Source organism: Neovison vison, chromosome 6 (genome assembly GCF_020171115.1).
Source record: "Neovison vison isolate M4711 chromosome 6, ASM_NN_V1, whole genome shotgun sequence".
Lineage (NCBI taxonomy): Eukaryota > Metazoa > Chordata > Mammalia > Carnivora > Mustelidae > Neogale > Neogale vison.
The window spans coordinates 161,621,121-161,645,654 of NC_058096.1; the positions used below are offsets into that span (position 1 = coordinate 161,621,121).

Consider the following 24,534-nt stretch of genomic DNA (forward strand, 5'->3'; position numbering starts at 1 on the left):
AAGAAATGGCGCTTACTTGTACAAAACTAACCATTTATTAATTTTTTTTCTCTTATTTTAAAAAAGATTTGTTTATTCATTTGGGAGAGAGAGAAAGAGAGCATGTGTTTATTTACTCATGTGAGAGGGACAGAGAGAAAATGCTCAGGCAGACCCCATGCTGAACACAGAACCCGACATGGGGTTCTATCCCAGGACCTAGGGGTCATGACCTGAGCCGAAATCAAGAGCTGGTGCCTAACCGATGAAGACACTCAGGGGCCCCAAAACTAATCACGTGCTTTAAAAAAAAATGGTCTGTCCTATAAAATGGAGGGAACGAAGTGGATGTGTCTTGCTACTCCCTTCACTTCCCTCTCCCTGCAACAAAGCATCAGTCCTAAATTCTCTCAGATTTTTTTTCCCCGCCCTCCAATTTCAACAATTCAAAAGAAACCAAAAGCTTCTAGACTCTGTCCTGATTCTTGGCTCATTTGCCCTCACAAAGTCACAACATTAAAAGGCAATAATCCATTATTTTTTCTATGCCCCACGTCCAGTGATTAAATATCTCTACCCTAAATAACACTGCTCTCAAGTGCTCAGTTTATCACACTTTTTCTAAAAATTTCGGTCATGGAGTGATTCATCTTTTTTTCTTAAAACAAGGGAAAGAAGACAAGAGCATGATGAAGTGAGAGGTGAGTTTTGAGCTCACACTGGAATTGGGGCCTGAGCACAGGTCTGGGATCAGCACAGTACATTCCAGGAGATTTGGTTAAGTAGATACTGATGCGTGTGATGATGCCACCAAAGCCTACTTGTCCTACCAGGTGCCTCCAGAGATGCTTCTCGGCCTTCAGAACAAGGACCTCAGAAAAAAAGAGATGAGTCCTAACCCACCTGTTTCATGCTCTAGTGAAGTATCAGTGTTTATCAGTGAGACGTGGCACAGTTTCCTTTCCTCCTAAGTGGCTTTGGGAGAGCCTGCTCTGAAGGTGGCTAGACCTTCTCCATCTCAATCTGCTGGTGGTAGTGCCGAGCCTGCCGCTGGCCAATGTTCAGCTTGTACACGGAGCTCTTGTGTTGGCACTTACGGTGGCCCCACACGGCCCCCACGCCTGCCAGGAGCAGCAGCAGACATAGGACGGTGACAACGGTGGCAATGACAGGGCCCCTGCTGAGGCTGGGACACCCATCCCCTACACACGATTCCACAGTTGGAAGAAGCTCCTCGCTTGCACCTGGGCCAGGGCTTTCCTGTCCCAAGAAGTCCTCAGACAGTAGGTATGGGAAACTATCCTGGACCTCAGGAGCAATGGTTTCCCCTGGAGTCTGGCTGGCTGCCATGACAGTTGAGGGACTGTGATTTGGCAACTGTTGGACAGCAGTTGTCACTGTCCTCAGGGTAGAGCTGGGGAGTTCATAGGGTAGTGTGGCCATGGGAGACGTCTCTGTGGCAAAGCTCCAAGGAACAGTTGACTGGTACCTGGTCAAGTCACCATCTCCCATGCTGGGACTCTCAGTTTCAGACACATTTCGGGGTCTGAGAGCCAAAGCTTCTACATCTAGTGTTTGAGATGGAAGAACTGAACTATGGGTCATGTCCTCACTTGGTGTGAAGGAGGTATTCCTAGGGTTCTTAACTTCGACAGGAATGGGCTGATTAAGAGTAACTGGAACTCTTTCTTCCAGCCCTACTGACCCATCTCCCTTGTCCCCATCTTCCTCCTCTTCCTCCTCTTCTGCCTCTATCTTCCTCCAAGCCCCATCCGTCACAGGGTAACCATCTAACCAGGACTCATCACTGCTGCTCACCATTGGGTCCCCGGTCTTGCTGTCAGTCCTGCCCAGAAATGGTCCCGAGGGACCATGAGTGCTGCTATAGATCACCTTGGCTTCAGGCTCACCCAGAGCTGCTGTTAGGCTACTATGGTTGTCTCTAGCCAGAAACTGCTTTTTGGAGCCATCATTCATCTCCTTCTGCAGCCCAGGCTTGTGAAAATTCTCAGCAGGAAACCAGAACAAGTACTTCTGGTTTAGCTGCGGTCCTGGAGAGTCTGTGGGGACACTGCTTCCCGCGATGGACAAGCCTGTAGTTGGCACAAAGGCTGTATCCTGGGCTATGCTTTCTCTCCCCACAGAAATGGAGACCAGACGGTCCTGTTTTGAAACCTCCTCAGGGGCCTCTCCCGGACTTCTGTCTTCTTCTGCCTCCGTCCGGGAATCCTCCATGAGCTCTCTAAAGGACATGGATCTGTCATCTGGGAAATTATCCTCATAGTCAATATGTGCCTCAGCCACATCTGGAAGGGGAGAAGGAAAAACTTCATTAGGTCCAAGGTTACAGAGCCAGGAGAGTAGAACACAAGAAAAGGAAATAAAAAGGATAAGGACTGTTCTAGTCCATCTGTTCTAGATGAAATAAAGCTGTCATTCACAGATGCTATGACTGTGTATCACAAACAAACCCAAAGACTCTAACTATAAACTGTTGCAATTCATACATGGGTTTATCAAGGACATGGGGTTTATTGTCAATGTAAAATACCAACTGTATTTCTGTATACCAGCAATATTCAGCAACAAAAATTTTTTAAAAACACCATTTGCCATAGCATTAGAAAAACCAAACACCTGGGAAAAAAGCTAACAAAAGATGTGCAAGACTTGAATGTAGAGTGGTATGGAATATTGCCAAGCAAAATTAAAGACCTCACTAAATGAAGGGATATAAAATTGTTAAGCTGTCAACTCCATCCAAATTGATCTCTCCAGACTTAATACAACCATAATAAAAATCTCAGGCATTGACAAGCTGATGCTAAAACTTATGATAATGCAAAGAACCAAGATCTCTTGAAATCTACAAAATTTCAAGATTTACTCTAAAACTGGAATACTTTTTAAGACCATGGTATTGGGGTGCTTGGGTGGCTCAGGAAGCAACTTCCTTCGGCTCAGGTCATGATCCCGGAGTCCCGGAATCCAGTCCCACATTGGGCTCCCGGCTCCATGGGGAGTCTGCTTCTCCCTCTGACCTTCTCCCCTCTCATGCTTCCTCTTACTGGCTCTCTCTCAAATAAATAAGTAAAAATCTTGAATAAATAAATAAATAAGACCATGGTATTGGCCCAAGGATAGATAATTGGATTATGTTAACTTTAGGAACTTGTAAACTCATGAAAAGAGTTAAAATGCAAGCCACAGACTTGAAGATATTTGTGACACATACGATTTTCAAGGGATTCCTATCTAGAATTCATAAAGAACTCCTCCTACAAGTCAATACTAAGAAGGCAGATAAGCCATATCTGGCAAGATACTTGAATTGGCGCATAACAAAAAAGACACCTAAGTAGTCATTAAAAATGTGTACAGATGCCCAACCTTATTAGTAATAGAGATATGCTAACTACAGGCATAAAAGTATGCCATTCCATAGCACCACAACGGCTAAAAGTAAGCAGACTTACAATATCTAGTGTTAACTGATGATATCTAGTGTTTGGGCATCAAAGGACATGCACATGAATGTTCCTAATAACCCAAACCTGGAAACAATTCAAATGTCTATAAACTGCAAAACTGATACAAATCATAGCATATTTGTAAAAGGAATATCTGTACATCAATGAAAATGAACCAACCATTACTTCTGACAAGGACATAGATGAATCTCACAGTCAAAATGTGGAGGAAAAGAAGCCAGGCACAAAAGAACACACTTTGTGTGATTCAATTTACATAAAGTGCAAAATAGTGCAAAAGTAGTCAAAGCTAATCTATGACGTTAAAAGTCAGGTTGGTGGATGGAGAGAAGGGGTAAAGACTAAGTCTGGGGACGCGCAGGGCTTTGGGGATACTGGCAACATTCTACTTGACCTGTGTAGTGTTTCTTTTCTGATAATTCATCTGTTCCCTTACGATTCTGTTTTTATGTTAGGTAAAAACATATCTTTTAAAACACGATTTTCTCTTTGTAAGACTTCATGAGATTATATTGTGAAATATTTTAAATCCAGCCAAGTAAGAATGAACAAAAGGCTCCATAGATAGGGGACCAGAATGTTAGGACAGCAGGTCAGGAAGGCTCAAGGAGCTGTGTCCTCGGAAGAGAGCAGCCCACTGGGCTTTCCCTACTCTCAGTGATCTTTGAAAGTCAAGTCCTAATGGAAGTCATAGTTATTAAAACAGAAAGGCTCCCTATGACATTGCAGTATAGTAAGAAGTATATGTTTAGTCTTTGTCCCTGGTTCCTGGCAGGTTCCTGGCAGCTCCTAAAACCCTTGGAATTTCCTAAGCAACAGGGGTGAGATCACATCTTTTGTTATTCATAAGAAGCTCCTTTCAATCTTACCTGACTTTATGCTAATGAAGTCACCCCTAGATGACATCTGGATGGTGGCTGGTTGCCAGAGGAACCAACCAATCAGAGGGTGGGAAACTGAGGCCCCAGCCTCTGACTTCTGAGGAGGGGGAAGTGGGTGGACTCCATCACCAATGGCCCTTATTGAATCAATCAATTGTGCTTAAATAATGAAACCTCCATAAAACCCCTAAACTACTGGGTGCAAAGAGCTTCTAGGTTGGTGAATGTATCCACATCCTGGGAGGGTAGCTCAATTCAATTTCACGGGGACAGAAGCTCCTGTACTTGGGATCCTTCCAGACCTTGCCCTTTATATCTCTACCTCCAGTTATTCATCTGTATTCTTTATAATATCCCCTATAATAATTGGTAATGGTGAGAAAAGGACTTTCCTAAGTTCTGTGAGCCTTTCTAGCAAAGCAATACACCTGAGAGGATGGGCATGAGAATCCCCAATTTAGAACTTTTTGGTCAGAAATACAGGAGGCTCAGGATGGAGGATTGGTGTCTGAAGTGGGATCAGTCTTGTGGGACGGAGCCCCTAACCTGTGGGGCTCACTAACTCTGAGCAGTTAATGTTAGCATTGAATTACATTGTAGGACACCCAGCTGGTGTCCAGAGACTTGGAGAACTGGTTGTTGGTGTGAGAAGTGTTCTATGGGAAGAAATAGATCTTAGTAGTCTTTTGCCACTTCACTCTGCAACTTGGAAAGCACAAATGCAAAACCAGGGACAGTGCTGGGTGTCATGTGGTACATTCCTGGGCTCTGAAAGTGGATTAGTGGATTAGTGGGCATATGGCTTATTTCTTACAAGACTCCGTATTTTGCTTTCTGAATGCGAGTTATAAATAAATTTAAAAAGTCCTTTCTGATCTCCTAAAATTTAAGCCCATGCACTTTGTGTCTTCAGTCAAAAATGCAAAAACAGTGGATAGCAAACAAACATCTCTGATAAATGTAAAATGCATGTCATGTTTTATGCCTAGAAAAAGATAGGCGAGGGGCTCCTGGCTGGCTCAGTTGTTAGGCCACACAACTCTTGATCTCAGGGTTGTGAGCTTGAGCCCCACTTTGGGTGTAGAGATTAAAATCAGGAAGGAAAGAAGGGAGGGAGGAAGGAATGGCCTAGTAATTACTTCAGGGGACCCTTCTAGGCCATGATGCCCTGTTCACAGTCCCCAGACAAAAGCCACACCGATGGCAGAGCCATGCTTAGGAGCATCACAGAATTCCAGCACAGGTCCCCAGGGTTTGGGTGGGTGGCCCCCTACACACTCATTGCTATGTCATCATGCCTCATTCTCCACGGCACTGCCGTTCCAAGTACTGCCGTCACCTATTCCGACATTCAGCAAACCTCCCCGAGTGCCCACTCTCCATCTGACACTGCGAGGGCTCTGGGTCACTGAGAAACAGGACAAGCAGTCCCAGCCCTTGTGGAGCATACAGAATGGAATTCCATGGTCCTGAGACCTACCAGCTTGAGTCACAATGTGTTTGTATGCACAAATTCTCACCCATCCTGCTGAATAAAGACTAGTTTTGGCACTTAAGTACCGTCTTTTCTTAAAAACACAACAAAATGAAATAAAGGTCACTACAACACAACTTTTCTCTAAAATAAGAACCAAGTCATACTGAAACCAGCTGGTCATTTAAGAAGGCCATTACTTACTCTCTGACCTTAATGTGGTTATACTGTTTGCTTGAACATGTGTGTGCTGATGGACTGCAGTAGGGTGATCACAAGAATGGCCACAATTCTCCACTCTTTCCTGCATCGAGTCCTTTTGCAATGTGACTGTGCAACTCTTCCCTTCAAGAAGCGGTGTCTCTTTTTCCTGCTCTCAAATTGGGGTTGGCTTGTCACTTGCTTTGACCCACAGAATAAAGTCAAAGTCTCATATGCTCACTCTTTCTTTCTCTGCATCCTGCCAGCTGCCATGTGAGTGAGCCTAGGACAGCCTACTGAGGGATAAGAGGCCATGGGGAGGAGAGGCAAACTGTTCCAATGAAGACCTCATAAACCGATCAGCTTCATCAACCTGGGGGAGGACCACATGCACGTGAGTGAGCCTGGTCAAAGGCAGAAGAAGAAGAACAAGCCAGGTAAGCCCAGCCCAGACAGCTTACACAGAAAATTGTACCCAAATAAATGAGTGTTGTTTATGCCATTACATTTTGGGGGGTGGTTTATTATGCAGAGAAAACTGACATGATAGCCCTGAGCTGGCTCGAGGACAGGGACCAAGTCACTGTATCCCTACAGCTGAACTGTATCCTCAGCCCAGTCCATTATAGGTGTTCTTATAGGTATTTTTGAATGAGTGAAAGATTAACGGGCACGGGGAGAAACAGGAAGGAACACCTTCTCAGCTCCCAAGACTCTCCTGATCCCTGCCTCAAAATGGCTCAGAGCTAAGTTCTAGTGCCAGGAACACAGGGCTCAGAACACAAGAGGACTTTGGGCTCATTTCCAGTCTCTGAGGAGTTAATGACACATAACATAGACTCTTAGAACACCCCTGAAAGATGCCACCCTTGAAGTGCTACTTGAATACAGACATACACATGGGAGAGCAACACCTATACATACTCACCTTTCACACGCAGGTGAGCATGACTCAGTGCACAGCCTGGCCCATGAGAACACCTGTTCCCCTCCCAGCCCTTCCGTGCTGCCCCTGCACCCACCATTGTGAAAGGACGCCCCAGGAGAACTCCCTCCCCACTGCTAGCAGATTCATTGTCGTGAAGCAGGGAAGCGAGCCCACTCCACCAAGATTTAGCCCTAATGCAAAGAAACTTGGCATTTCACACATCTTACAGGTCATCTTTGCCTCAAATCTGCTGTATCCATCTTGTTTTTATTAAAAAAAACCAGACTGTCTTTTATGGCATTGCGGAAAAAAATTAATATGTTTGCAAAACAATATACATACGTCAGTTGTCTCCCAAGTGGGGGATGAATACTCCTGTGTCCTCAGTTAGAACACATCCCCCTTTCACGATGGGGAAAGGCAGGAAGCAGCTCTCTCCAAGACCATTTTTCCTCAAGAAGCTTTCCCCCACTTGAAATCACAGGCTATTACCTCATGCACGATCTGCAATGGAGGGCCTCTTACCACACATTATTTTACTAGGGAGTATTTCTTGGTTGCCTCATTGTAGCTCAAGACACCAAACTATTGAGAGCCCACAAAAAGTTCTGTTTCATTCCATGGAACTTTGGTCACTTGTGGTTAAATTCTGACACTGTGTTTATTTTCTTTCAGGTTGTCTGCTGGAGCTCACTGACCGGTGGGTTTAAGAGCTAAAGAAACCCATGTTTGCAGAGTTCTGCCAGCGTGAAAGCTGGCAGGGGGCCCGCGTGAAGGCGGGTGGTGGGTGGACGTGTTCTCTCATGGTCCTCACAGCCATCACCTTACAATCCCAGCAGACGCCAGCCCTGAGGTGGCCTGTGGTGAATAGAACTCGATACAAACAAGCAATAGCCAAAAAGTGTGGCTGAGGGATACTCAGAATCTTCCAGTCCTTCAAGCTAATTGTTGCCTTGACTCATCTCTGAAACCTCCTCCGGGGCTTCTTCCCTTGTCTTCTGCCCAAACCCTGATTCCATTTCCTCAGCTGCAGTTCCACACGCTTGTTCTTCTGACGGCCCCTCCCTCTGCTCTGCTTTCTCTTTCTTATCTCACTGCTCACATTCCAGACCACTTGACTATATCACCAGGGGCAGAAGCAAAGATGACCTTACCATTAAGATGGATTATATGCCAGGCTTGAAAATATTCAAATGTTGCAGCTGAAACAGCATCACATATTTTCTTTACCCTAAACCTTTCAGAATGAGAAAACTCCACATTTTTTAAAGTATGTGTGTGTGTGCACAGACACACAACTAGGCTTGTTGAATATGAATTTTTTAAAATGTGGAAGCTATATTAAACGTCAGGAGGAAGTTTTTACAAACAACCACCATGCATGGAGAAGGACATAATATTTTACAACAAAACTGGTTATCAGAGGAGAAACAGGAGTTTCTGGAGCAGATGAGAGAAGGGCAGTATGATGCCACTGCTAACCTACCCTTACCCTTCAAAAACTGGACCGAGCATTCAACCCAGAGAGAAGCCAAGCAAGTGAAGAGAACCAGACCAGAAAACAGCAGGGCTGACTGTTCTTTTTTTTTTTTTTTTTTTTTTTAAGATTTTATTGATTTATTTGACAGACAGAGATCACAAGTAGGCAGAGAGACAGGCAGAGAGAAAGGAAGGGACACAGGCTCCCTGGGGAGCAGAGAGCCTGATGTGGGGCTCGATCCCAGGATCCTAGGATCATGACCTGAGCCAAAGGCAGAGGATTTAACCCACTGAGCCACCCAGGCACCCCAGGACTTTGCCTTGTGAAGGTGAAGTAAATCTCGGCATAGGACATTTAACCTTTCTCAAGAGAGAGCAGATCCCAGATGTTTTAAAGCAAACAGATAAACAAGCAAAAGTAAAACTACATACCCCTTCCACTGAGCTGTCCACTTCTAGCTACCATTCCCTCTTCTGGATGAAAGGAAGATGCATGTAAAAGGCAAAGCACCTAACTTAGAAGAAAGAATGTATGGAACAGAATGAATTCCTCACAACAGCTTCATACTAATCAGAACTTAAAAAGAAAGTGGGCGGGGGGGTGGGAGGTTGGGGTACCAGGTGGTGGGTATTATAGAGGGCATGGCTTGCATGGAGCACTGGGTGTGGTGAAAAAATAATGAATACTGTTTTTCTGAAAATAAATAAATTGGAAAAAAAAAGAAAGTGGGTGCAAGAGAACAAGTTCAAACGGGTGGTGGTAAAAGAATGTCATGGAAAGGGTGATTTTAAACTTCAGGAATCAAATTGAGGACCCACATAACATCATGGTAGAACTAAAAAATAAACAGAAACTGCAAGGAGTAGAATAGATGGAGAATTTTACAAAACTGAGAAAAAACCCTGAAGACTCATATTCAAGAGTCAATGCAAACTTGAGGCAGAATAAATTAATAAAAAATTACATGCAGGCACATCAAATTAAAACTGCTTAAAACCAAAGAGAAAAGAAAGTAACCAGTGAAAGCAGACATATAACCTTCAAAAAAAGCAACAAATAGACTGAAAGCAACATTAAAAAAAGAAGAAGAAGAAGAAAGCCAGAAGACACTGTGATACTTTAACATGTTAGAAGAGGGGCACCGTTGGGTGTTGCAGTTGGCTGAGCAACTGACTCTTGGTTTTGGCTCAGCTCATGATCTCAGGGTCATCATCTCAGGGTCCTGAGATCGAGTCCCGCATGGGACTCTGCGCTCAGCACAGAGTCTGCTTGGCATTCTCTCTCCCTCTTCCTCTGTCCCTCCTGCTCACGCCTGTGCTCTCTCTCTCAAACAAATAAACCTTTAAAACAAAAAAAGTGTTAGAAGAAAAGAACTGCCAACTTAGAATTCTTGCTCTGTGAAAATATCTTTGCTGAAAGTCCTAAGATGTAGGAAAGAAAGAACAATGAAGCAGGTAAATATGGGTTGGGGGGGCAAATCTAAGTGAATAATACTGCCTACATAAAACAAGTACACACACACACACACACAAACACACACACACTATTATTATTTGAAACACATAACACATAACAGCAGCATAGACATTGGGAGGAGGTAACTGGAGTCAAAATAGTTGAAGGTATTTAAATTGTCCAGGAAATGGTATCATTCTTTGCAAAGTCAAGGATGCCTGTTATAATTTCTAGAGTAACAACTAAAAGAGTAAAAGGAAGTGTTAGAGGGGCCCCTGCCTGGCTCAGTCTGTAGAGCATGCAACTCTGGTCTTGGGGTTCTGAGTTCAAGCCCCATGCTGGGGGTAGAGTTTTCTTAAAAAAAAAGAAAGAATGTGTTAGAATGTAATAGGGAGGGTGAAAATAATAACTTTTTAAGATGCTTAATCACTCCAAAAGAATGCAAGAAAGCAGCAGATAAAGAACAAAGGACAGCTAAGGACTGAGAGGAAACAAAAAGAGTAATTTTAAAACCAAACTTATTGATGATTAAATGTAAAAATGGATTAATGCTCTAATTGGTTATATGAGGCTTATAAGAGATATACTTTAAATAGAACTGTAGAGGGACACTGAAAGGAAATGAATGAAAAAAAAAATAAATACTATGGAAAGGTTAACCAGCAAAGAAGACTATAAGCCAAAAAGCATTACTAGAGAAAAGGAAGGTTATTCCATAAAGATAAATGTTCCAATTTACCAGGAAGATATTAACTTTTAAATGTGTATGTACTTAACAGAGCTTCAAATTATATGAATCTAAAATATGTGAGAAAAACCACATAAATCCATGATCATAGAGAGATGTTTTAAATACCTTTATCACTAACAATTAGAGCAAGTAGACAAAGAGCTAGGGATATATAACTGAAAAACAAGCTTAACTAATAAATTTTATCTACTTGATATATGTAGATCACATCCAACAACTGTAGAATAAGCATTCTTTTCAAATACACATAGAATATCTTTACCAAGTTGACCATAAAGGCAATGTCAATAACCAGCCATAGTGAAATTGGACAAAGGATTACTAGGAAATTCCTGTATTGTATAGAAATTAAACAAAATATTTCTAAATAACTCATGGGTCGAAGAAGAAATTACAATGGAAATTAAAAAATATTTTAACCGAATGATAATGAAAAAATGACATATCAAAACTTATGGGAAGCAGCAAACACTGTGCTAATGGGAGAAGTTATAGCTTTAAATACCTAGGTTTGAAAGGAAGAAAGGCTAAAAATCACATCAATTTCAGGAAGCTGGGAAAGGAAGAGTAAGTTAAACACAAAGGAAGTAAAGGAAGGAGGGGTGCCTAGATGGCTCAGTCAGGTAAGTCCCAACTCTTGATCTCACTTCAGGTCTTGATCTCAGGGTTGTGAGTTCAAGCCCTGTGTTAGGCTCTACACTGGGTGTGGAGCCTAATTTTAAAAAAAAGTAAAGAAGGAGATAAAAAGATCAGAAATTAATAAAATAAAAACCAAACATACAATAATCAATGTGGCCAAAATTTGTTCTTGGAAAAGAACTACTGATTGATATATCAAAACATTAATAAGTCCCTAGCAAGACTATTTCAGAAACATTTAGAGAGAACACAAATGAAAACATCAGGAATAGAAAGAAGCGTCACCACAGATCTTTCAGATGTTGTCAAAAAAGATAGTAACAAGATTATGATAAATTTATGCCCCCCAAATTATTTTTTTAAAGTTTATTTATTTATTTATTTATTTATTTTTTAGTAATCTCTACACCCAACATGGTGTTCGAACTCACGACCCCAAGATTAAGAGTCTGCGTGTTCCTCTGACCGAACCAGTCAGGTGGCCCCCACTGCCACCAAATATTCTGATGAAATAGACAAGATCCTAGGAGAAGCTCTTCAAAAGTGCCACAAGAAGAGATAGAAAAATCTTATATGCCATTAATTATTAATGAAATAGAATTTCACTACACACAGAAAACTAGGCACAGGTGGCTTTGCCAATGAATTCTATCAAATATATAGGACTATAATTCCAATGTTTCATAAACTCTTCCAGAGGACAGAAAAAGAAGAAACACTTTCCAACTTATTTTATACAGCTGGTGTAATCTTGGTAACAAAACCTGGCAAGTGCATGCTAAGAAAGTAGTTTCGCAGACCATTCTCACTAAAATAGATGCAAACACCATAAATAAAATATTGACAAATTGAAACCAGTAATATATTAGTATTGGTAGGCTGAATAATTAAGCATTATATTAAAAAGATAATCTATTACACAAAGCAAGGTTTATCCCAGGAACTCATGATTGGTTTATTTGAAAAAAGGAGTTTCAGGGGCACCTGAGTGCTCAGTTGCTTAAGCGTCTGACTATTGATTTTGGCTCAGGTCATCTTAGGGTTGTGAGATCTTAGGGTTGTGAGAATGAGTCCCATGTTGGGCTCCCCACTGGGCATGGAGCTTGCTTAAGATTCTCTCTCCCTCTCCCTCTGCTTCCTTTCATCCTTCTCCTGCCCCTACTTGCTGTCAACAAGGTAAAAACCCTTAGGAATTGGGAATATAAAGAATTTTCCTTAACCTGATTTTTAAAATATATAAAAACTGATGTGGAAAGATTATGATCACAGCCTACATCACAGATGAACCTTGAGGATATTGTGCTAAATGAAATAAGCCTGTCACAAAAAGAAAAATACTGTCCGATTCCACTTACATGAGGTATCTAGAGTAGTAAAATACACAGAAACAGAAGGGAGAAGGGTTGTTGTCATGGGCTGAGGGCAGATGGTTGTGATTTAATGGGTACAGAGTTTCAGTTTTGTGAGAGGAAAATGCTCTGGAGATCTGTTTCACAACAACAAGAATATACTTAATACTACTAAACTGTATACTTAAAAGTGGCCAAGGTGGTAAACTTTGTGTTCTGTATTTTTCATCACAATTTTTAAAGGACTGGATTAATAATTAGACTATGTTAAAATTCTTTTCATCAAAGATACTATGGAGAAAGTGTAAAGGTAACTTACCTAGCAGAAGATATGAAAATTTCTGGTATCTAGACTCCTATAAAGATTTCTGACAAATCAGTACGAAATAAATGGACAATACAGTAGAAAAATGAGTGAGAGGGGCACCTGGGTGGCTCAGACATTAAGCGTCTGCCTTCTGCTCAGGTCATGATCCCAGGGTCCTGGGATTGAGCCCCACATGGGCTCCCTGCTTGGTGGAAAGCCTGCTTCTCTCTCTCCCATTCTCCCTGCTTGTGTTCCCTTTCTTGCTGTCTCTCTTTCTGTGTCAAATAAATAAATAAATCTTTTTAAAAAAAGAGGAAAGAAAAATGAGTGAGAAATGAACAGACACTTCATAAATGGGATATTCAAATAGCCAATAAACATACTGATAAGGTGCTCAATGCATTAATAATAGGGGAAATTAAAATTAAGTGGTATTATACCTATACATTGGAATGCTTAAAGTCAAGAAGACTGACAATACCAACTATTGGTGAGGATATGGGGCTCCTGGGGCCCTCATACTCTGCTGCTGGGAGCATAACTTGGTAAAACCATTTTGACAACTAGTTAGGCATTATCCACGAAAGTTGAACATATCCATACCCTTTGACTCTGCAATTTAACTCCTATATGGTTAAGAGGAACACATGCCACACAGACACCAAAAGACCTGCACAAGAATGTCCTTATAATAGCCCCAAACTTGAAACAACAAAAATATTCATCAACAGTAGAATGGAATATTCCACAGCAAGGAAGAAGAATGAACTTCAGTTTCATGGAAAAACATGGATGTATCTCACACACATGATGTTGGACAGAGGAAGCCATACCCAAGAGTATAGCCTTTATGCTTCCACTGAAATAAAATTTAAACAGGGAAAACAGAGTTCATGGTCTTGGAAGTTTGGATATTCTTAGGAAGACAATGACTGGAAGGTGATGCTCAGAGTGTTTTATATAATTCAATAATATTACACATTGTTAAGCTGCCCCTTAATCGTAAAACAGTAAGTATCCCTTCTTCCTAGGATGGTTGTACTTTGAAATATCTCAAGAAAATATTGTTTGATGTTATGCATGTGTCACTTACATCAAGCTGTAAGCCAGCTGCTGCTAAAAATTCCAATTAAGAATTCACAGTAAACCCCCACCCCCCAAAAAAAGAGAATTCACAGTCCAGGGAATGGGAAGTTAACATTCTCATCGGGAAACTCACCTCTCTCTGTGTCTGCTACGAGTACTTCTATTATCTGCACCTTGCGCAAAGCCACTGCTATGCTAATTAGTGCCCCAAATATCTGAAATGACTATTGGCAAAATTAGTGGCATATTAACTACAATGATACATATGAGAAATGGGCTCTGATTTGTAAAATGCAAGTTATTTATGAATGGGGATTGGCTAAGGATACTTTGGAGGCACTTCTCATCCTTACATGGACAGGATAACTCCAGTGTAGACCTTGATTGTGAGACTTACCCCTCAAATGATCTCATCTGGGACTCACATGTTACGCACGGGAACAATGAGTGTCACCCTTCTGTGCACTGGGTGCAACTCTCCAGCTCAAGGCCAAGACGCCCAGCCCCTCTCAGCTCGGGAGCACCGAGAACAGGAACTCTACCTTTGTATACCCTGCACACAGCACGGTGCTTGGCACACAGCAGACACTCCAGAAATGTTTGTTGAGCAAACAGACGAGTGAGAGAAGAGACAAATGAGTGACTGGTAGAGACCATTTTTTTTTCCCCCAATTTATTTATTTTCAGAAAAACAGTATTCATTATTTTTTCACCACACCCAGTGCTCCATGCAAGCTGTGCCCTCTATAATACCCACCACCTGGTACCCCAACCTCCCACCACCCCGCCACTTCAAACCCCTCAGACTGTTTTTCAGAGTCCATAGTCTCTCATGGTTCACCTCCCCTTCCAATTTACCCAAATTCCCTACTACTCTCTAACGCCCCTTGTCCTCCATGCTATTTGTTATGCTCCACAAATGAGTGAAACCATATGATAATTGACTCTCTCTGCTTGACTTATTTCACTCAGCATAATCTCTTCCAGTCCCGTCCATGTTGCTACAAAAGTTGGATATTCGTCCTTTCTGATGGAGGCATAATACTCCATAGTGTATATGGACCACATCTTCCTTATCCATTCATCCGTTGAAGGGCATCTTGGTTCTTTCCATAGTTTGGCGACTGTGGCCATTGCTGCTATAAACATTGGGGTACAGATGGCCCTTCTTTTCACGACATCTGTATCTTTGGGGTAAATACCCAGGAGTGCAATTGCAGGGTCGTAGGGAAGCTCTATTTTTAATTTCTTGAGGAATCTCCACACTGTTCTCCAAAGAGGCTGCACCAACTTGCATTCCCACCAACAGTGGAAGAGGGTTCCCCTTTCTCCACATCCTCTCCAACACATGTTGTTTCCTGTTTTGTTAATTTTGGCCATTCTAACTGGTGTAAGGTGATATCTCAATGTGGTTTTAATTTGAATCTCCCTGAGGGCTAATGATGATGAGCATTTTTTCATGTGTCTGATAGCCATTTGTATTTCTTGATTGGAGAAGTGTCTGTTCATATCTTCTGCCCATTTTTTGATGTGTTTGTCTGTTTCGTGTGGGTTGAGTTTGAGGAGTTCATTATAGATCCTGGATATCAACCTTTTGTCTGTACTGTCATTTGCAAATATCTTCTCCCATTCCGTGCGTTGCCTCTTTGTTTTTTTGACTGTTTCCTTTGCTGTGCAGAAGCTTTTGATTTTGATGAAGTCCCAGAAGTTTATTTTCGCTTTTGTTTCCTTTGCCTTTGGAGACGTATCTTGAAAGAAGTTGCTGTGGCTGATATCGAAGAGATTACTGCCTATGTTCTCCTCTAAGATTCTGATAGATTCCTTTCTCACGTTGAGGTCTTTTATCCATTTTGAGTTGATCTTTGTGTACGGTGTAAGAGAATGGTCGAGTTTCATTCTTCTACATATAGCTGTCCAGTTTTCCCAGCACCATTTATTGAAGAGACTGTCTTTTTTCCACTGTATATTTTTTCCTGTTTTGTCGAAGATTAATTGACCATAGAGTTGAGGGTCCATATCAGGGCTCTCTACTCTGTTCCACTGGTCTATGTGTCTGACAGTACCATGCTGTCTTGGTGATCACAGCTTTGTAATAAAGCTTGAAATCAGGTAAGGTGATGCCGCCAGCTTTATTTTTGTTTTTCAACATTTCCTTAGCGATTCGGGGTCTCTTCTGATTCCATACAAATTTTAGGATTATTTGCTCCAGCTCTTTGAAGAATGCCGGTGGAATTTTGATCGGAATGGCATTAAAAGTATAGATTGCTCTAGGCAGTATAGACATTTTAACAATGTTTATTCTTCCGATCCAAGAGCATGGAATGGTCTTCCATCTTTTTGTGTCTTCTTCAATTTCTTTCATGAGTGTTCTATAGTTCCTCAAGTATAGATCCTTTACCTCTTTAGTTAGGTTTATTCCCAGGTATCTTATGGTTCTTGGTGCTATAGTAAATGGAATCGATTCTCTAATTTCCCTTTCTGTATTTTCATTGTTAGTGTATAAGAAAGCCACTGATTTCTGCACATTGTGGCCTAAATGCACCCATAAAATGGCACAGGGTTGCAGATTGGATAAAACGACAGGACCCATCCATATGCTGTCTACAAGAGACCCATTTTGAACCTAAAGATACACGCAGACTGAAAGTGAAGGGGTGGAGAAGCATCTTTCATGCCAATGGGACTCAAAAGAAGGCTGGGGTAGTGATTCTCATATCAGATAAATTAGACTTCAAACTAAAGACTGTAGTCAGAGATACAGAAGGACACTACATAATCCTTAAAGGGACTATCCACCAAGATGATCTAACAATTGTAAATATCTATGCTCCCAATATGGGAGCAGCCAATTACTTAAGAAAACTGTTAATCAAGATAAAGAGTCATATTGATATGAATACACTAATCGTAGGTGATCTTAACACGCCTCTTTCAGAATTAGACAGATCATCGAAGCAGAAACTCAACAAAGAAACAAGAGCATTGAATGACACATTGGACCAGATGGACCTCATAGATATATACAGAACATTCCACCCTAAAACAGCAGAATACTCATTCTTCTCAAGTGCACACGGAACCTTCTCCAGAATAGACCACATACTGGGTCACAAATCAGGACTCAGCCGATACCAAAAGACTGAGATTATTCCCTGCATATTCTCAGATCACAATGCTTTGAAACTGGAGCTCAATCACAAGGAAAAGTTCCGAAGGAACTCAAACACCTGGAAGCTAAAGACCACCTTGCTTAAGAATGCTTGGATCAACCAGGAGATCAAAGAAGAACTGAAACAATTCATGGAAACCAATGAGAATGAAGACACTTCGGTCCAAAACCTATGGGATACAGCAAAGGCGGTCCTAAGGGGAAAATATATAGCCATCCAAGCCTTGCTCAAAAAAATTGAAAAATCCAGAACACACCAGCTGTCTCTACACCTTAAAGAACTGGAGGATCAACAACAAATCAAACCAACTCCACACATAAGAAGGGAAATCATCAAGATTAGAGCTGAGATCAATGAGGGAGAAACCAGAGATACAGTAGAACGTATCAATGAAACTAGAAGCTGGTTTTTTGAAAGAATCAATAAGATCGATAAGCCACTGGCTACACTAATCCGAAAGAAAAGAGAGAAATCCCAAATTCATAAAATTATGAATGAAAAGGGAGAGATCACAACTAACACCAAGGAAGTGGAAACAATCATCAGAAGTTATTACGAACAGTTATATGCCAATAAGCTTAGCAACCTAGATGAAATGGATGCATTCCTGGAAAAATATAAACTACCAAAATTGAACCAGGAAGAAATCGACAACCTGAATAGACCGATATCTAATAACGAGATTGAAGCAGTGATCAAAAATCTCCCATAAAACAAGATCCCAGGACCTGACGGATTCCCTGGGGAATTCTACCAAACCTTCCAAGAAGAAATAACACCTATTCTCCTGAAGCTGTTTCAAAAAATTGAAGCAGAAGGAAAACTTCCAGACTCTTTCTATGAAGCCAGCATTACCCTGATCCCCAAACCAGGCAAGGACCCTACCAAAAAGGAGAATTTCAGACCAATATCACTGATGAATATGGATGCTAAGATTCTCAACAAGATCCTAGCCAACAGGATCCAACAACACATTAAAAAGATTATCCACCATGATCAGGTGGGATTCATCCCTGGGCTACAAGGATGGTTCAACATTCGTAAATCAATCAATGTGATACAACAAATTAATATGAGAAGAGAGAAGAACCACATGGTCCTCTCAATTGATGCAGAAAAAGCATTTGACAAAATCCAACATGCGTTCCTGATTAAAACGCTCCAAAGTATAGGGATAGAGGGAACATTCCTGAACCTCATCAAATCTATCTATGAAAGACCCACAGCAAATATCATCCTCAATGGGAAAAAGCTTGCAGCCTTCCCGTTGAGATCAGGAACAAGACAAGGATGCCCACTTTCACCACTCTTGTTCAACATAGTATTAGAAGTCCTAGCAACAGCAATCAGACAACAGAGAGAAATAAAAGGTATCCAAATTGGTAATGAAGAAGTCAAACTCTCTCTCTTCGCAGATGACATGATTCTTTATATGGAAAACCCAAAAGACTCCACCCCCAAACTACTAGAACTCATACAGCAATTCAGCAGCATGGCAGGATACAAAGTCAATGGTAGAGACCATTTTGATAAAGCTTGATTCGGTCTGGAAGTCCATCAAGCTGGGCATTATTTGATTTGTGACCATAGCAAAGAAGAGTAAGGGAGTTCTGAGTTCCAGTACTGGAATGTGTGCTAAGTCCCTTTTCCTGTATAACCTAGTCAAGAACTTCATTAAATATGTCATGAAGTCAAAATCACCTAGAATATGGGGAGTCTGTGAGCCATGTTTTCTTCCCATCCCTTGTTTTGCAGGAAACACTGGCCTCATGCAGAGTTAGAGCCAAGGGTTTGGGAAAGGTCAGCACACTGTGGCTGTATGGGCGGGGGGGGGGGGTTCCCTTGACTGGATCCTTACAATCAGTGTGATAGCATGAGTTCATGTGTATGTTTGCATGTGTGTATGCACACATGTGTGCATGTGCGTGTGTGTGCAAGTGGGAAAAGCCCAGCTCTGTACCTGCTGAAGTGCTAGTTCTCTCAGCCCGCCTCAGCTGTGTCTACACTCCCCATAATCATCCAGCCCTCCTTCTTGCCCCCTCCCCTCTCCCACGTGTTCCCTGAAATCTGTGATAACACAACACGGGACCTTCTGATTAGACTGAAACATCCAGAAGATGCAAACTCCATGGGAAAAACCAGGTTATCCTCTGGGTACTTCTATTTCACTGTTATTTTATGGAAACAGAAGACCACAGATGGAGAGAACTCGGGAGTAAAAGCAGGTTTGATTGTGTTCTGCCTGGGTCCATCCAGGTGTGCCGGGCTGAAGGACACAAGGTCACAGCCCAGAGCCCTGAGGCTCCCAGGATGTCATGCTCTTGCATTTCCAGACGCCCACACATACCTTCTTTTTAATCTGGTCTTGGCTACATAGTCTTTAAAAATAGTAATTCTGAAAAATACAACCAGACAAGCCAGAAATAACTACTACTGGTTCAATGAATCTCTGAACAAATATGGCAATACTGACAAGGAAATTCTAAATTCGGTTGCAGTCTCATGCTTTTTTCTATGAAGGAAGTTAAATCCAAAAAATGAACAGAAATTGAAGTTAATTTAAGAAAACAAAAGGAAGGCTTTAGAGGTGAGAACATAAGAAAGGAACAACTAGTCTGTGGGACCTTGCCCTGCCCTGTGGCTTTTCTCTCTTTGAGTGTCACAGGCCCCTGGAGGAAACCACAGAGATGAGACAGAGCCTGGAATGAGACATGCCTGCTTTTATACCCTGGTTCTGCTGCTTTCTGGCTGTGTGACACAGGTAAGTCACTGAACTTTTCTGTACCTCAGTTTTCCCATCTGTAAATTGGATCTCGCCAGTTCTTGCCCTCCGATTTGCACAGATTAAATGAGGTAAAATGTGTAAGATACCTGTCACTGAAATGTTCTCTATTTTGGTTGTGGTTGTGGTTTCATGGTTGTTTGAACCTGTGACAACTCAGAGATTTTTGTAGTTGCAAAGGCACAGTTTATTATATGCAAATTGACCTTCCCTATCAAGTTGTTGAAAAAAAGGAACAAAAATATGGGACATCTGGGTGGCTCAGTCAGTTAAGCATCCACCTTCAGCTCAGGTCATGATCCTGGGGTCCTAGGACCAAGCCCCATATTGGGCTTTCTGCTCTGCAGGGAGCCTGCTTCTCCCTCTGCCTGCCACTCCCCCTGCTTATTCTCTCTTAAATAAATAAATAAATAAATAAAATCTAAAAAAAAAGGAACCACAACAAAAAAGTCACTCTCAGGACAGAGATGGCATGAAGCAAGTGTCTGGTTTTTATGACAGTTCTTTCTCTGTTCCTAACTCGTTTCCACAGCTGTGTCAAGCCAGGAAAGGGAAAAAGAGACACTGTCTATTGGACTTAGAGGTGGTGGGGCTGGCAGGGTGAGGTCAAACTGGGTGTCTCTCACGTTACTGATATTATAGATGAGAAAGTGTAAACAGAACCCATGGAGCTTGGGCTGGAAAGTCTTAAAGGCTTTTCTGAGCCTGTGTTAACATTTGGCAGATGCCCTTTGTTCGGGCAAGTTTTAAAGGAGAAACAAGGAGCAAATCACAGGGGAAGAGTCTACGAGTCTTTCACTTCCTGGGTCATCTGCCCTATGCTACATTGCAGCAGCTGCTCTCTCCCAGGCCAGCCACACAGACGGGATAAACAGCCTCACCTGTAACTGGGGCAGAGGCCACAGGACCACTGAGCACCAAAGTCAGGAGAGAACAGAGGTGTTGAAGGCAGTATGAAGCCAGGACAGTGAGTATGCCAGGGAACCAGAGGCTCCTTGGGAAAGCCCCAGGTGATAATGCATGGGCACCATCACTGGAGTCACATGGTCAGGGGTGCCTGTTTTTAGGGTACAGGTGACCAGAGAGAAAAGAAAGTCTTGAAGATGGACATGAGACTTGGCATAATAAGTTCAAAAGAATACAAACCTAGTGTGGAAGTCTACTGCATACACATGGAGTGAGCAAAGCATCAGGATGTTTCTGTAATTAGGGCAACAACCAATTATAGTTAGATATTGAGAGCTGGGAGCAGAAACCAAGAAGATGTGTGGATTCAGACAGGAGACGGAGAGCTAAAGGGTCAGATCCAGACCTCATCTCTAGAAACCAAAGCTAGAGAGATACCAACACACAGAGGGGAAAAGTGGCTATCAAATAAGTCCTCACCCACTGAAGTTAATGGTCAAGGACAAAGTCACCATGCTTAGGTGAGAGACCTCACTACCACCACTTGAGGCTGGATCTTAATTGCAAAGAACACACAACCTAGGCAGCATGTGAGCAAGGCATTCTCCCGCACCCCCTCAATACCCCCTTCCCTGCCACTAACCCATGTATATGTGCCCCCATGGGTTCATTCATGCTCATCATTACGAATTTTAAATTTCAGCAAGCTCATTCAGCCAGTCCCCACCTACTAATGCATTAAAGAATAAACAACAAATGGCTGCTCTCCGGGATTGATGGTTTAATAAGCAACTATGCTCTCCACTGTGGTGGGTGCTATTGACGGCCCATTTGTGACCCCTTTCCCAGGCCAGTACACCCATCCCCCAGCCACTGTGAGTGTTGGCCTTTAACGGTTCACTGTTGTTCCCCTTCTCTGGAGGGCTGCCTTTGGGGGAATGGGAGCCTCGCTGGGGTGCCACACACACACCATGCCACCTAGCCTCGGCAACCAATGACAGGTGGAGATGGCCTCCTTGCTTCCAAGTGGGACCAACCCTGTGGCACAGTTCATGAGATTAAGCCAATGGAGAATGCCTCTGAGGTCACATCCTCTCCTCTCCTCTCCTCGCCTATCCTGCTTCCCTCCCCCAGTAAACCACATGCATCTGAACAGACTTTGCTTTTAGAGAATCTGACCCAAGATGTCCAGTCAATCTTCAAATGTCTATACAATGCCAACTCTGAATGGAATAGTCTTCATAGTATCTTGACCCCCTAAGCCTCCAGAATCTCCAAACCAAACTCATCAGAGCCCCCAAGTTCTTTTAAGTCTTGATGTCCAAGATACTCATGTCTGGAAGCTCTCTGGGGCTGGAAAGGTCGAGAGGGGAAATAAAGGACAGGGACTCAACCAGGACCTCAGCAGAGCAGCTCCTAAGACAGCATCTACAGGCAGCCTCTACCAGAGGGTTTGGAGTGGGCACCAGCAGCTCACAAGGAAATAAAAGGAAATATTCTGGGGGAAGAGTAGGGGCAAGTTTCAAGTCCTGAGGGCCTGAAGGAAGGAGGGTGACGAGCCAGATCCCAGTACAGAAGGGACAAGCACCCCCTGGATGAGTGACACAGCTATGGCCAAGTTTCTGGCCTTCGGGACCTGAGACACTCTGCTGGGCGAGGCTAACTTCCCTCTTGAGGAACAGACAAGACAGTTCTAAGTCAGAGGATGCCTTTGGTTACTTGTGGTAATAGGAGCTAGAGTCAATAACCCACAAGGAAGTGAGGAAAGAGTCAGAGTCATGCACAGAGCCCCTTAGAGCCCTTAAGTGAGGGAGCCGCAATGCTCTCCTGGATCAGCACGAAGGTGGAAGGAAAAGAATAACCCTCCTTGGGCCCTTTGATCTTTCAGGTCCTGTTCTAAGTGAGGCATCTGCAAGAGCTCTAAGGGGAAACCTATGTGAAAACTGGTATCCAGGGGCGCCTGGGTGGCTCAGTGGGTTAAGGCCTCTGCCTTCGGCTCAGGTCATGGTCTCAGGGTCCTGGGATCGAGCCCCGCATCGAGCTCTCTGCTCAGCAGGGAGCCTGCTTCCTCCTCTTTCTCTGCCTGCCTCTCTGCCTACTTGTGATCTCTGTCTGTCAAATAAATAAATAAAATCTTAAAAAAACAAAGCTGGTATCCATGTTTTCATATGAGCAAATTAAGGCTCAGGGAAGTCAAGAAAGTCCGGTTCCCCCTCTCTCCTAAGCCCTTCCACTGTCATTCGCATTAACTGCAGTCTCTCCCACTCAAAGTAACACAGGTTACTTTGGTTACAAAGCCAGCAAACAAATACAGCCCCCCATGATCTCTTTGGTCCCCTGACACTCTTCCAGCTCTAACCTATGTTTCTGCCTAGTGTTCTTCATGAGCCCCAGAGATTCAAGAATGAATTGTCTGCCCCCCACCCTCTTCTTTTTTTTTTTAATTTTTTTTATTTTTTATAAACATATATTTTTATCCCCAGGGTTACAGGTCTGTGAATCGCCAGGTCCCCACCCTCTTCTTATCCCCGTTCATTCCTGCACTCGCGACAGTGTGGCCCAGGAGCACTCCATTCCCCGCATTCACAATGAGAATACGGGACTGCCAGAACCTTCTCATGCTACGAAGCCACAGCACATGTTTGTATCTTTCATTTACTTGATGTCTTCTGCCTGTCACATCATGGAGCACTTCTGCACACTTCCTTTAAAAATTTCACCTTGCTTTCCGGCTCTCCCTTCCACTGCATCATCTACTGCTTCTGTCTCCTTGGAGGCACCTGGTTTATGGAGTTGCCTTTAATGACGGGACAGCTTTGCTCCAGTCTGCACACACAGCACCTGGGCCGCGCCGCAGGAAGGGATGTGGAGTGAGTGGCCATTCAGCCCCTCTAGGGAAGAGCTGATGTTATCCAAACCTGCCTGGTCCAACTGCAGACGGTTGTGTGCCCCACTCTCCTGAAATGACTTTTCACCAATTTGAAGCAGTTCCCTCATCAAAAAAGTGGATGTTCAGGGTGACTGGGTGGCTCAGTGGGTTAAGGCCAGTCTCTTAACCCACCGTGCAAGATGGAGTGAAATCCCTGGTGAAGATAGTCTTATAACATACACACACACACACACACACACACACACACACCCCTTATAATGACACAGCTAGTTGAAATGCTAAATCTACAGGGCAACAAAAACTGGAACAGTCTGTACACTCAGCCAAGTACAGAAACCAGAATTCCTGCCCGCCAGCTGAAAGTTCCAACCGCTCTGTCTGGCAGGGAGAAAACAAACACCACTGCAGACACACAAAACCTGCATTTAGGTCTCATTTGGCTGGGGCCTGTAAACAGCCCATGTGGCTGGTGGGTGTGGCTCCTGAGATGACCACACCCGAGCCTCACCAGAAGTAAAGGCAGCTCGTTAGCAATCTTGGGGTGGCTAAGGGTCTGCTTGGAGGTGACACACTCACAAGCAGCAAGGTTGGGTCTTATGTCTGATTTTCTCCTGCAGGTGAATGATCAGTATTAGCAAGGAGCTCCTCTACCTGCCGCGAAACAACAGCAGGGTGATGACGATGGGGAAAGAGGCGGAAGATTGCTCAAACAGTGCTTCGAGTGCTTGTCCCAGTCTGTGACTTCTCTTGCTAGTCTGCAACGAG

The 24,534-nt window shown here is 43.0% G+C and overlaps 1 protein-coding gene across 1 annotated transcript in view; it reads right to left on the reverse strand.

Moving 5' to 3' along the window:
* Positions 1-236: 236 nt before the first annotated feature.
* The window catches only part of SUSD5 (sushi domain containing 5), a 61,969-nt gene continuing 37,671 nt past the window's right edge, over positions 237-24,534 (reverse strand). Inside the window, exon 5 of the mRNA XM_044254846.1 lies at positions 237-2,285. Coding sequence (XP_044110781.1) covers positions 982-2,285 — 1,304 coding nt within the window. The 3' untranslated portion in view covers positions 237-981. The remainder of the gene's footprint in view (positions 2,286-24,534) is intronic.